The 15781-nt window shown below is 37.3% G+C and overlaps 1 protein-coding gene across 1 annotated transcript; it reads right to left on the reverse strand.

Moving 5' to 3' along the window:
• Positions 1-313: 313 nt before the first annotated feature.
• On the reverse strand, positions 314-2914 carry LOC136833028 (involucrin-like). Its single transcript, XM_067094676.1, has 3 exons — positions 2791-2914; positions 903-1036; positions 314-592 (listed from the first exon to the last, which is right to left on the reverse strand). The coding sequence occupies exons 1-3, from the start codon at positions 2912-2914 to the stop codon at positions 314-316; spliced, it is 537 nt and encodes a 178-aa protein (XP_066950777.1).
• Positions 2915-15781: the final 12867 nt, after the last annotated feature.

Here is a 15781-nt window from a genome sequence, read left to right on the forward strand (position 1 = left end):
ACTGTCTGCTGTCTGTGACTGTTTGCTGTCTGTTGCTGTCTGCTGTCTGTGACTGTCTGCTGTCTGTTGCTGTCTGCTGTCTGTGACTGTCTGCTGTCTGTGACTGTTTGCTGTCTGTGACTGTCTGCTGTCTGTTGCTGTCTGTGACTGTCTGCTGTCTGTTGCTGCTTGCTGTCTATTACTGTCTGCTGTCTGTTGCTGTCACTGTCTGTGACTGTCTGCTGTCTGTACTGCTGTCTATGCATCTGCTGTCTGTTTTCTTGCCATCTGTACTGTCTACTGTCTGTGGCTGTCTGCTGTCTGTTGCTGTCTGCTATCTGTACTGTTGCTGTCTGTGACTGTCTGCTGTCTGTTGCTGCTGCTGTTGCTGTCTGCTGTCTGTTATGTCTGTTGCTGTTTGCTGTCTACTGTCTCTCTGTGACTGTCTGCTGCTGTTGCTATTACTATCATTGTCTATTACTGTCTGCTGTCTCTTACTGTCTGCTGTCTGTTGCTGTCTGCTGTCTGTTGACTGTCTGCTGTCTGCTGTTGCTGCTTGTGACTGTCTGCTGTCTACTGCTGCTTGCTGTCTGTTGCTGTCTGCTGTCTGTTGCTGTTGCACCAATGTGACTGTCTGCTGTCTGTTGCTGCTTGCTGTCTATTACTGTCTGCTGTCTACTACTGTCTGCTGTCTGTTGCTGCCTATTACTATCTGTTGTCTATTACTGTCTGCTGTCTATTACTGTCTGCTGTCTGTTGCTGTCAGCTGTCTGTGAGCTGTCTGCTGTCTGTTGCTGCTGCTGTCATGCTGTCTGCTGTCTGTTGCTGTCTGTATGGAATTCTGCTGTACTGAACCTGCTGTCATGCTGTCTGCTGTCTGTTACTGTCTGCTGTCTGTTGCTGCTTGCTGTCTAATACTGTGCCTTTTCTGTCTGCTGTCTATTTGCTGTCTGCTGTCTGTGACTGTCTGCTGTCTGTTGCTGCTGCTGTCTGTGTACTGTCTCTGCTGTCTGTTGCTTGCTGTCTGCTGAATCTGTCTGCTGTCTGTGTAGCTTCTCTATATGGAATTTTGTATATGTAACATCTTTTGAAACAGATAAAAATATTCCAGTGGAGGAATATTACGTACGCTGCCTTATGATCTACCTTCAGGAACGGCATGGTGTTTCCTGACCCTTTCCTCTCTCCTGACAGCCCAAAGATCTCTCTCTCTCGCTCTCTCTCTCTCTCTCTCTCTCGGCACTCGCTTCGTCTCGCGCATTCCACATTAAAGAAATGAAATGGGTCATCTAAGGAAACGCAATCTTTCCTACAAAGATAGATTTATTATTTAAAGGAGCCCAACAAGTAATGAATAAACAAAGCAAAGATTAAAATGCATCATAAATGAAATTGTCAAGTAAGAATAATCTAATCCTGACTAAAAAGTCTCATCATGGCTAATGGCCTGTAAATCCAAATATTCTCACATATTCCATTATAGACTTTGTAAGGTCTAGTCTCAAGTCTCCCACATAAAAATTATAGACATTGCAAAGGTTTTGCATCTGGCTTTCTCTATGATCACACCAACATGCTAACATCATGTTCCTCTCACTATATTCTCATCACACCACCATCACCACCACCACCACCGACATCTGTCGAAGGAATTAAACACAAATAATACTCTCCCAAAAATATGCAAGTGCAAAACATAATAATGAAAAGTCTAAAATGTATGAGTATATACTGGAAAAACAGAACACAATAAAATAGAATACTGAAATGGTAAAATGCTACGTCCACTTCCCACACAAGTTCAAAAATGTCTTGAAACATGGTAAAAAACATAAGTTCACACTTCACACAGAAAAATGAAGAGTCTGAACTGTACCTTATTCTGCCAATTCTAAGAGCTTGCAACACTCAAAGATAATGTCTTCACGATCTCGCTCTAGCTCCGCTAATGAACGATTGAACTAATTTTTGGGCAGAATTAGACACAAAATCTAGATTTCTAACGTACGAACTCATGTACGCACATACCAACTCGGTCATATGACTTGGCCAATATCGCGTGTTCATTACATTAACTGCAGATGTAACGAAGTATTTGCTGAATACAACTATTCTGCAAGTGACGGTTTGCCCCAGTTCCATCTCACAGCTAACTCCTTTCATCACAACTATATAACATAGCAATATTAAAGCGACCGTATTTTCTGAAATACATATACAGAACCTTATCTGCTGTCTGTGTAGCTTCTATATGGAATTTACTCATATACAGAACCTTGTCTGCTGTCTATGTAGCTTCTATATGGAATTTATGCATATACAGAATCTTGTCTGCTGTCTGTGTAGCTTCTATATGGAATTTACGCATATACAGAATCTTGTCTGCTGTCTGTGTAGCTTCTATATGGAATTTACTTATATACAGAACCCTGTCTGCTGTCTGTGTAGCTTCTGTATGGAATTTACGCATATACAGAACCTTGTCTGCTGTCTGTGTAGCTTCTATATGGAATTTACTCATATACAGAACCTTGTCTATTGTCTGTGGAGCTTCGATATGGAATTTACTCATATACAGAACCCCTTGTCTGCTCTTTTGGTGTTTCATTTCATCTATTCTTCCAAGATTCAGCAAACGTTCCCTGTTTGATCTTCAGCAGATGAGTCACATCTGAAATTCAGATTGTTGTCCCTGAGGTCCAGGTTAGTCTTCAGCGCCGTCGTTCAGTTATCTCATAGTGCTATTGTATAAGATATTTCATAATTCTGATGAGCATTTGTTTTCAGATTTTCCCAGATTACACCATCTACCATGCAGCACCACCTGGTGGGTAGCTCCAACATCCATGTATTTTCTCCTGTGAGATATCTGTTGTGACTTTCCCCGTAGGGTGGTAGTGCCGTCAGTGCACGCCTCGTGGTGCTCTGTAGGCATTACAGGGTCCTTTCGACCCCTAGCCGTACCCACTTCTTAGCCTTTTACTTTACCTCCGTTCCAGCTTCCTTTCTTCAATATTGCTGCCCAACTTCACTGATTATCGCTTCTAGGTTCGATTGTGGAGTTTTCCACCCAGTTCCACCTTTTAGATCCGTGTACTTCATCTCATGTATTTTCAAAATTTCTTGCTGTCCATCCACTCCAACTCCTTTTCTCTCGTAAGCGCTGAATGACCGATAATGCCGCCAGTGCTTGGCTTGACAGCCTTAAATTCAAGAATGAATGATTGTATATTGCTGTAGATGAATCGTTGGAATTTCAGGATAAAATTGCTACAGATTCTTTATTCTTGAGCAAACTGACATAAGTTTTGTTGGATTGTAATCATTGGTATTTATCTACTTTTTGTTTTGGTGTTTATCTTTGACTTTGATTTCATCGTACTGCTTAAAAAATGTTTTGATATTCCCTTTCCCCCTTTGGTAGAGAGAAACTGTTATTTTGACAAAATTGCGAAGCTTAAACAGTTTCTTATGGTTTTTATGTCTGAAGGTATCCTTTATGTTTTGCTGTTTCAAGTCTTGATGTCCTCTTGGGTCTGGAAAGTTATGTGCAGTTGTGACAATTTGTCATATCTAATATATATATATATATATATATATATATATATATATATATATATATATATATATATATATATATATATATATATATTATATATATATATATATATTTACATATATATATGCATATATATATATATATATATTATATATATATATATATATATATGTATATGTATATACATATATATATGTATATATATATATATATATAATTTGTTGTGCTTTATACTTATTTTTTTGCCATAAATTAGACTACAACTTTTTCAATCGCTACTTGTTGAGATGATATCTATGACGTTTGCAATTTGTTCATAGTTTAATAATTTGAAGAAATGGAAAGAGATAAAATAGGGTTTTCAACAAATGAACACCACATAAAGACTAGTAATTCTCCTCTCTCTCTCTCTCTCTCTCTCTCTCTCTCTGTGTCCATATTCCATAATAGAAATTCCCAAGCTGTTTATTATGCACCCTAGGGAAGGATTCGCGTAATATTAGTTTCCTCTAATAGCAAAATGTGTTTTAATTTCAATTACCTTGGGGTTCCGTCCATTAGTGGGGGTTTTAGTTTACAATTTAATTTGCAAGGCATGGCTAACGTTAGTATTTACTGATTGGTAACACAGAAAACAGACTCAGACCCAAGCATATTGAATGACTTTGAACCTTATTGTGATAGCATCTGTCATTAGGAAACAACGATTCCTTGACCAACAAAAATGCCGGGAACACTTTTACAAAATATTGCCTTCATTTTGGTGCATTTACTTTTAAAGAAAGACGTGAAACTAGAAAGAAAGACGTGAAACTAGAAGCAGCATTAATGAATTATTCAGTAGTCGAAGTTCCTCATTGGCCGGGTTAGTACCGTTCTCGGCTAGCACTCTGCTGGGCCCTCGTTCGATTCTCCGACTGGCCAATGAAGAATTCGAGAAATTTATTTCTGGTGATAGAAATACATTTCTCGTTATAATGTGGTTCGGATTCCACAAAAAGCTGTAGGTCCCGTTGCTAGGTAACCAGTTGGTTCTTAGCCACGTAAAATAAGTCTAATCCTTCGGGCCAGCCCTAGGAGAGCTGTTAATCAGCTCAGTGGTCTGGTTAAACTAAGGTATACTTAACTTTTAATTCAATAGTCGATCCTGTATACTTTACATTTGGTCATAATGGGTTGGTATATTAGGATAAGCACAAGATAAAGACTATATAAAGAACTGTGACAAATGAATTATTATGAGACGAAAAAGAAGAGGTCACCAGTATTATAAAGTCAACGAAACGGTTTTTATGTATGGCAGTCTGTTGATCTTCCTCAGAGGATTTTAATCATGCGAGAGTACATTTTCATCTTCATTTTTCAAAAAGATGTCACGGCCTTTCCCCTTATTTTCATTAAACTGATATATTTAAATGATAAAGACCCTGTCAAATGGTGACAGATACTTTACGTAACCAGAGGCTTATCAGTAATAAATTATGCAAAGAATATGAATATAAATCACCTGAGAGACACCATAATTATTGAATATATATGTATGAAATCTAAGCGTTTGTGTAACTGAACAAAGGGCACACCACAGAGTACCTTATATAACCAGAGGCTTATCAATAATAAATTATGTAAAGAATATGAATATAAATCATCTAAAAGACACCATAATTATTGAATATATATGTATGAAATCTAAGCGTTCGTCTAACTGAACAAAGGGCACATCACAGAGTACCTTATATAACCAGGGTCTTATCAGTTATGAATTGCCCGAAAAAAGCGGCTCTCATAAATATCGAGGGAGGAAGAAAATCTCCGGTTGATCCCGAGAAAAGCTTTTTAGGGCGGCTATTAATTTCACTGTGGATGAAAGTCAGTGAAAAATATATAAGAAGGTCTTTAATTTTCAGCCAGACATTAATCTCTTAGATATATTTTCAGCGCAGGTCTGGGATGAAGGTAAAACCCCCTTAAGCATTTATTACGCTTGTTTTTCCCCACGGGGATTAACGGGAGAATATATATTCGAATATGCTATTGTTGGCATTTCATGGTTTTAAAAATGAATAATTTGGTAACCAATGTGGCAGTAGAAGGCTCTCTCTCTCTCTCTCTCTCTCTCTCTCTCTCTCTCTCTCTCTCTATATATATATATATATATATCTATATATATATATATATATATATATATATATATATATATATATATATATATATATATATATATATATATATATATATATATATATATATATATATATATATATATATATATATATATATATATATATATATATATATACACTGTATATATACAGTATGTGTACATTATATTTTATATAAATATTTTCTTATGAATATGTATATATACATATGTATATGTATATATATGTATGTATATGTCAATATATATATATATATATATATATATATATATATACATGTATATATATATATATATATATATGTCATATATATATATATATATATATATATATATATATATATATATATATATATATGCGTGCATGTGTGTTTTATGTGTGCGTGTGTATATGTCGTCAGCACAGACCGAATTAAAGAGCCTTGCGCTACTAGTCGCCTGCAAGACCATTTTCCGGACAGTAGTAGACAAAGACCTCCCTCGCCGGAGCCTCCCCCGCAGGTCTCCTCCCCTCCGGAGGAGATAATCCCACGAAGGTGCAACGGAAACAAAAAGGACCAGACAGCTTATGGGCATGCTGAGACTCTCTTTGATGCCCCTTAAGGTTCATTTTCGCGATTCCCTTAATCAGATGATGAACTCTGAGGGCGATTACGAGGATTAGGGAATTAGGAAAGACCGGGAGAGAGAGAGAGAGAGAGAGAGAGAGAGAGAGAGAGAGAGAGAGAGAGAGAGAGAGAGAGAGAGTTTATTTATTATCTCAGACAAGAATTTCAGCTGATCTAAAGGTATTCGTTTTAGTTTATTGATATTCTTGCCGCTGTTCATGACGTATCTGATATCTTTAATGAATGTTTTTGTTTATTATCTGATGACTCAGTTGCGTGAACTGACTTTTATTTGATTTAAAATGGTCTGAAACTTGACGATAGATGATTTACGATAACATGATGATGTTAAGGTGTGGAAAAATGCAGACGTTTGCGCATGCATAGCTTTATGACAATAACGTTCTCTCTCTCTCTCTCTCTCTCTCTCTCTCTCTCTCTCTCTCTCTCTCTCTCTCGTTTTTTATACATGAGCGTTACAGCCAAGCGTCGGGGGAAAAACAACTAGGTCTTTCTGATGCCTGTATTTGTTTTCAAGTTCTATATTGATGTTTACCATCACCCTCGAAAATCCCTTTTTTTTTTTTTTTTTTTTTTTAACATGAAAATGCCAAGTCCCATTTCTAGCTCCGCAGTTCCATCAACTGATTTTCTTACCTATTTCTTGGTCACGTTTAGTGTATATTCTTCCATTTAATCTAGATGTGAGTTCTAGGTGCTGCTGGCAATGTTTTTTTCTTTTTGACAAACATTTATTTTCCAGCCGTTTTTTAAAATTACTTTTTTCATTCGTCAGACCTCCGATTCAGATTTGTAGATTCTTCCATTTTATCTAGACTTGAGTTCTAGGTACCGGCAATTTTTTTTATAACATTTTATTTTCCAGCTATTTCTGAAAGCTACAATTTTCATTCTTCAGTCCTTCGGCCCAAATTTGTAGAATTTTTCGAATCCGTGATTCTTGGAAAGCGTTCGGCGATAAGAAAATATCACCAAACTCTTTCCAAGAACCACTGATTCCAAAAACTGCCGAAATGCTTCATTCTTCCAGGAAGGTGTCCTACTAACCTGCTGTTATCTTATTCAACAACTAACCTGGAAAGACAGAAATTCTTGACGCACAAAAGTTTCTTGCTCAATCAATATTTTCGTTTGTTTTCTGCTGCAGTTTTTATCTACCAATTTCTTTCAGTGAGAAATTTTTAGTTTTCTGTAAAACAAAACTATTGTGCCGGCTTTGTCTGTCCGTCCGCACTTTATTCCGTCAGCACCTTATTCTGTCCGCACTTTCTCTGTCCGCCCTCAGATCTTAAAAAAACTGCTGAGGCTAGAGGGCTACAAATTGGTATGTTGATCATTTACCCTCCATTGATCAATTATACCAAATTGCAGCCCCTCTAGCCTCAGTATTTTTTTTTTTTATTTTATTCAAGGTTAAAGTTATCCATAATCGTGCTTCTAGCAACGATATAAGATAGACCACCAACGGGCCATGGTTAAAGTTTCATGGGCCGCGGCTCATACAGCATTTTTTTTACTTGTTTTTTATTTGTTTTTAACTTCCTGGACAACTGCATCACCTGAATGCCTCTTAATTAAATTTATCCTCATGATGTTTTCCAATTTCCATTTTTCAACGGTAGATTTAAGTTCCCGATATTCTTGTAACTTCTCAAGTTCCGGTAATTCTTACTTGGCGATTTATATCCCTTACATTTGGAACTTCATTTCATCTGTTAAATTACAGCATTCTTTCGCTGTGTTCATTTTTGAAACTTTTTTTCATTTGATAAACTCACATTCTTCATCTAAAAACATTTTTGTCCTCCAGTCTTTACCCCTGCCAGATTGGTTCATTGCCCTCCTGTTTTTGTATTATTAGAAGTCCATTGGAAAAAATTCCTGCATTCTCTCTGTGTTCAAACTTGGTAAACCTCTTCTTCATCTAAAACATTTTTGTCCTCCATTCTCTATGTTCATTGCCTGAATCTTCTGTGTGTGTGTGTGTGTGTGTGTGTGTGTGTGTGTGTGTGTGTGTGTGTGTGTGTGTGTATTAGAAGTCCATCGGAAAATTTTCTACATTCCAGCAGGAAGTTCCATATATGATTAAAAAATTCGAGGGACCATTACGATCTTCAAATTTGTCTCCTCTAGAAAGTATCGTCTAGAGTATTCTTGCTTAATTCTAATATGTAGTATGTTACTATTACGATCCTCTTAGTATTCCCTACAGCAGGGGTTCCCAACCTGGGGTACATGTACCCCCAGTGATACATTTGTACTCTTCATGGGGTACATGGGATCTGAGAGAATTGCCAGTACTGCGCAGTACATGATGTAATCTGCATTGAGATTGCACAGTGTCGTGTCTTTTTTTGTTTAATTTCCTTATTACCATTAATATTCTTATGCAGTCTATACAAACAAATTTCATAATAGAATTATATCAAAATCTCAATTTCATTTTTTTTCGTCTATAAAAATGCCCAAGGGGTACAGAAGAACAAAAGGGTTGGGAACCCCTGCCCTAAAGTATGCAGGTGTTAATTAACTAATGTTCTTGGCACTATATACAGTCCTTATAGAAGAATTGCTTGAAATGACAAGTCAGGAATTCGAAATCCTTTCCTGTCAGAGAGAGCCAGGTGATTTCGTTACTCAAACTAGTGACTGCTCGCACTAGTTCCTTCGTAAAAGATTTAACAGGAGACAAATATCAAGTCTGTTAACAATGAATGTAAAACAAGCTTGGTAAATAAGTGATTCCTAGAAATGGAATACATACGAAATTAACCTTAAAAAAATGACATTTACTGTTGAGAATCTCGCCAGAGGAGGGATGGAGATTAGAAATGTATTTAATCTTTCAATTGAAAAACACCAAAGAATGATCTCTGATTGGCCTGCTTGCTACTTCTGTAGATGTGTCTTTGCAATGCCTTTTTAGTTTTCTGTAAGAGAAAACTATTTTGCCGGCTTTGTCTGTCCGTCCGCACTTTTGGCTCTGTCCGCACGTTTCTGTTCGCCCTTAGATCTTAAAAGCTACTGAGGTTAGAGGGCTGCAAATTGGTATGTTGATCCCACCTCCAATCATCAAACATACCAAATTGCAGCTCCCTAGCCTCAAGTTTTTATTTTTATTTAAGGTTAAATTTGGCCATAATCGTGCTTCTGGCAACTGTGTAAGATAGGTCACCACCGGGCCGTGGTTAAAGTTTTATGGGCTGCGGCTCATACAGCATTATACCGAGACCACCGAAAGACGGCTCTATTTTCGGTGGCCTTGATTATACGCTGTAGCGGCTGTACAGAAAACTCGATTGCGCCGAAGAAACTTCGGCGCATTTTTTACTTGTCACTCGAGATACGTAGAAGCTCAACCAGTTAGCCACTGTTTGTCAAGAATGAAGCCCACCCAGTTACCATCTCGAGTGATATAGTCCATAATGTTCACAATGAATTAAACGTTGGTTGTATTTTCAGTAATTTTCCCTACTAAATACATACAGAAATGTCATATTTTGAGGGTTGTCATACTTGATGTTACATTCTCTCTCTCTCTCTCTCTCTCTCTCTCTCTCTCTCTCTCTCTCTCATGGCTATATGCATACGTGTCTTTATATGTGTATGCCTATGTATTTGTACGGGCGCACGCACCTGTGTATTGGTCTTGTGATTCAGACAGTAAGAGTGTAGCCAATTTAATATAGGTAAATAAATTACAGCTTTGAACATAATCATTCTAATGAATGGTCTCAGGCTGAAGTCAGAAGGACATAAAATAAGATGAGACAAGAGATAAGATGATCCCAGAATGAAAATGAAAATGAATGGCACAAAGTAAAATTCATGAGCCACAACAAAGAATCGAGCCTGGTACCGTAACCTTACAGAGCGCATGCAGAGTAAAATGTGAGATTTCAGATGGTAATTTGTCGGGTGATCACATCTCCTATAAAGCGTTCGTTACGACTATCCATTTCGCGCTTATTGTGCAGTATGATGAAGGCACTGACGTCCATCGTAATTAGGAGGTCTGCTGAAAAGTTTTATTCTCGTCTAGCTGCCAACGCGATGAAAATGTAATAGCGGACCCATACGTTATGACGAAACCTTTTCCTGTATTTCTGATCCAAGTTCTGTATTCCATTTATTTCCATTTTTAGTTTTCTGTAAATGAAAACTATTGTGCCGGCTTTGTCTGCCCGTCCGCACTTCATTTTGTCCGCACTATTCTGTCCGCCCCCAGATCTTAAAAACTACTGAGGCTAGAGGCTGGAAATTGGTATGTTGATCATCCACCCACCAATCATCAAACGTAGCGAATTGAAGCCCTCTAGCCTCCTCAGTAGTTTTTATTTTATTTAAGGTTAAAGTTCGCCATAATCGTGCTTCTGGCAACGATATAGAATAGGCCACCATCGGGCAGTGGTTAAAGTTTCATGGGCCGTGGCTCATACACCATTATTCCGAGAACTTTTTTCGGTGTCCTTGATTATACGTTGTAGCGGCTGTACAGAAAAATCGATTGCGCCGAAGAAAGTTCCGCGCATTTTTTACTTGTTTAATTTTGATGATGAGGAAACCAGTTTATGGAATATTCGTAAAAAATGATTAATACTTAAAGTAAGCACGTAGTTTAATGTACAAAACGCCAGGTAATATACAACATAATATTGGCATTATTTTATATATCCAAAAGTATAAATGTATTGTAGATATGGTTTTAATATTTTCTTGGTTTAAAAACTACCCATATCTTTTAAAATTCCGTTCACTTGAATATGAACAATGTTAAATACGAGTAACATTTACCTTTAGTAATGATATTCAAGCGGAAACGACATAAATATCTAACGATGTTACAAAGTTACCCGTATCATGCTAGCATTATGAGTGTCGAAAACATTGGGCACAGAATATTCAATTAAACATGAACCATATTTACAGTCTTCTAAATCATGTTTGAAGTACACACACAAATATGACCCATATCCCCAGAGGTCAATGGAAATCAATGCCGTTATTGCAGAAGCGAAATATGAAAGAGTGAAATATGAAACCTGTTTATTTTCAGGGACGAGAAATCTCATTACACATCTCCGTCCCACGATTATTTGAAGACGTAGGCGAACAAATTTCTCGAGTGAAATGAGTTTGAGATCGCTCTTGAAGCAAATGAACTGATTTAAGTTATAGGATGATTTTTTTTTATGAGAGGGGGAAAAATTCCTTATATAGAAGCCGTTGCAACTCGTAACATCTGACGAATAATGACACAAGTGTTGTCAGACATTTCTTCATCGGTTCAGTGCAGTATTTAGACTAAAACTGAAGCTTTACGAGTCTTTAGTAAGTTCGACAATGAGGATTAGACGGCTGTTTACGCAGGAGGCGAATCAATTACGAGGAAGACTGAAATAAGCCCTCTAAACTTTCATTCAGTTTGATGTTACGACGCTTTGAGGAAAGTTACGAATATGTGGTTTTCATGCTTCAATCTTATCTTAATGTAGGACCCCAGTAATACTAGTTTTGGATGTACCATGAATGTGTAAGGCAATAGTTGGGTGAAATTATTTATAATATGCATACACACACGCACACACACACACATACACACATATATATATATATATATATATATATATATATATATATATATATATATATATATGTAAATGTATATATGCATATAAATATGTACAGTATGTATATATACAGACACACACACACACACACATACATATATATATATATATATATATATATATATATATATATATACATACACACACATTGATCAGATATTATTCCTGATGAGTAATGTTAAGTCTGTTTGATGCTCTTTGACATCTGTGAAAATTATGTCAAAAAAAGTGATAAATGTTTCAGAAGCGCATTTTCACCAACTTCCAAGAACCGAAATTATAAAGAAAAATAATTTTAACACTAATATCAACACCAACAACAATTTGCAGCGGAAGGGGGCGGGTGGCATTCCCGACATGAGTCTCCCTCCATCGATGTTGACGGAGTACTGCCGGAGGCTTACGTAACAGGGACCTTTCAGAGGTCGAATGATGATGAAAACTCAGGTCACTTCTCTTCCTACGCACCCTCTTGCATCCAATCATCATTTGCGACGCCTAATCTCGTTGGAGTGTTTATGTTTAGTAATTTGCGGAGCTTGTTAGAGGAAGAGGGCATGATTAACGCGGTTGAATGTTATCACACACCGAAGGGTGAGGTATGTGTTTCATTTTGCGTGGGTTGCAGTAGTTTGTGCCAAAGGACGTAAATTTCCGACGAGAATATTGCGTAAATCAGCTCCTTATTGGAGGCGGGACTGAGTGCATCTCTTTGTCGAGTATTATGGTCGAAAACTGTCTCTACAGCTATCGATGTACCTGTGATGACCACATAAAAGTTCTGTTTCCCACATTTCGTTCTTAGTTACGAGTCACTGCGACGTAAGACTGAGAAGGCATGAATCCTAGAGGGCTCATTAAGATCTACATTCATGTGTGTGCTACGAATAGTACAAAGCAAGATGAATTTGAAACATTTTAAGGTGACTGAAGCGGCTCATTAAGGTCTACGTTCATGTGTTCATTACGAATTACACAAAGCAAGAAAAACCAGGAATACTTTGAGGTGACTGAAATAAACGTATGTAACTGATCCCATCGTATGAAAAGAATTAAAAGTTTTTCTGGGTATTAGCAAATAATAATAATAATAATAATAATAATAATATCTTTTCTATTCTCCTTATGATTCGCTTTTCAGTTCTCCTTATGATTCGCTTTTCAGGCTCAGCGATGTTAGTCAGTAACTGGCCGATATTCATGTTGGAAAGGACAGTGTGCGGAATAATGGAAGTCTTTTATTACAACATTCAACTCAGAAATCGTTCGTCTGGGTTCAAGTTCTATTGTAGGTGCCGTCGATATTGTTTGACCAGCTCGTTGGTCATCCTCTGGACGTGGTTGCAGGAGGTCCGAAGAAACGAGGTTAACTCAGGTTGGTATTTATAGGGGAGGTCGCGATCGGTGCTGAATTATGATTGGCTGCCCGGGGCATGTAGCGCCTCGGGCGAGCCTTCCATCAAGTTCTGTTTCGTCTTGCGTGCGAGTGGCGTTGTAGTGCTGAGGATGAAGAGAAGAATTTCGATCCTCGGATGCCGAATTTTGATTTGCTCGTACGCTATGGGGACGCTCAGGGCATGTCTCCTGGCTGCCGTGGGGAGGAGAAAGGTTTCTTGCGTAATGTTGAGTGTTGGTTTCTCCTTCCCAATGTGCAACAGCTTTCCAAGAGGCGTAGGCGGCGGTGGTCGTGAAATTTGGTCAATTACTTCGATGTTCGTGATTATGTCTTTTCTTGCTGTTCTCTGTTATGAACGGTCCTGGCATGATTAAAGATAGCCCCCTCTTTGGGCGTGGCAGGAAATCCTTTGGAGAAAACGCATGGGTCATAATTGATGTAAGAACCGAGCATCCTCGGACGGGGCATGAGTACCGGTATACAAGTTGTTTTTTCTGGCGGGTCCTGCTGAGGGCTGCTTGTTGCGCATAACCAGGCTATCATCTTTTCTGCTCTTGTAATAGATAACCAGATGTATGTTTCTGTTGAGTCAATAGGGCTGACATTATTCTTGATGATGTTTTGAGGGCGCGTTCGTCTTCTTTTATATTTATGATGAAATTGCCCTTTGTAGAAGAGCTCTATGTTCAGGGTATCGAGGGCGAGGTTCCTGACAGTACCATCTATCGATGTTCGCCTTGATAGATTCTTCTATATAAGGAGAATAGAAAAGACACTATATAAGATAAATTCTGCATAATACAGCTATCACTTTTTAATAAGACCTGTTTAAAAGAGGGTCTACTCCCTTCAAATAATAATAATAATAATAATAATAATAATAAAGTAAATAAAAAATAAAAAAAATAAGCATGGGAGTATCAAAGATAATTGGTCTTCAGATACTTAATGAATAAAATCGCTCAGCTAATGTATTTTGGTCACATAAAATTCAGAATTAGTCGTCCTGTTGGGAAATACCTTTATTGATGGAAACACGTGACTGAAATAAACGTGTGTAACGGATCTCATCGTATGAAAAGAATTAAAAGTTCTTCTGGGCATTAGCCAAAAAATAAGCATGGGAGTATCAAGCGATAATTGGTCTTCAAATACTTAATGAACAACCACGCTCAGCTAATGTATTTTGGTCACATGAAATTCAGAAATAGTCGCCGCATTGGGAAATACCTTCATCATTTGAAATACACTTGACAGATTTATCATAACGTAAAACCTTTAAACATTTGAAATTCCCACTTCGTTCCGGGAAGTTAGATAAAATAATTTCCTGAAGTTAGATAAAAACAATTTCATTCCATATTCCTTTTCCACCGATTTCTGGACGATATCTTCACCTTTACCGAGAATTCCTTGTTTGTGTTACCACTTGAGCTAAGCATGCACCTCATCTACCGTTCTATCGCTTGCTTGTATATGCATGAATATACATATACTGTGTATATACTATGTATATATATATATATGTATATATATGTATATGTATATGTATATGTATGTATATATATATATATATATATATATATATATATATATATATATATATATATATATATATATATATATATAAGCCTACACATACATACACACATATATATACATATATATACACACATATATATATATATATATATATATATAGATATATATATATATATATATATATATATATATATAATATATATATATATATATATATATATATATATATATATATATATATATACCCACATATATTTAATTGTTTCTACACAAGCTTCAACTTTTCCATTCTGCCATTCCCCAACACGACTTTAACCAGGCAAGATGTGTCAAAAGTTCGTCCACTTGTGTGGAGAGAATATCCCGAAACCTTCTTAAATGTAGGCCGCCGTTTGAGCCTTAATGACGCTTTGAGTCTCCTCCAACCTGGATGTGGCTGCGTATATCCCGAGGCACCATCTTGGCATTTAAAGCATCTGTTGCCTCTTCATACTCGAGGGTCTGGGATCAAAGGAAAGGAGTTTTTAAAGGCTCAGTGGAATCTCATTTGTGTTACGACAATACTTTCCGTCTCTTTTTTCATTTTTAGTTTTCTGTGAGAGAAAGCTATTGTGCCGGCTTTCTCTGTCCGTCCGGCACTTTTTCTGCCTGTCCTCAGATCCAAAAACTGCCGAGGCTAGAGGCTGCAAATTGGATGGTGATCATCCGTCCTCAATCATCAAGCATACCAATTGCAGCCCCTAGCCTCCTTTCCAGTTTTCATTTTATTTAAAGTTAAGGTTAGCCACAATCAAAAAGCGTCTGGCAACGATATAGGACAGGGACACCACCGGGCCGTGATTTTAAAGTTTCATGGGCCGCCCGCTGGATACAGCATTATACCAG

The sequence above is a fragment of the Macrobrachium rosenbergii genome, chromosome 51 (genome assembly GCF_040412425.1).
Source record: "Macrobrachium rosenbergii isolate ZJJX-2024 chromosome 51, ASM4041242v1, whole genome shotgun sequence".
NCBI lineage: Eukaryota > Metazoa > Arthropoda > Malacostraca > Decapoda > Palaemonidae > Macrobrachium > Macrobrachium rosenbergii.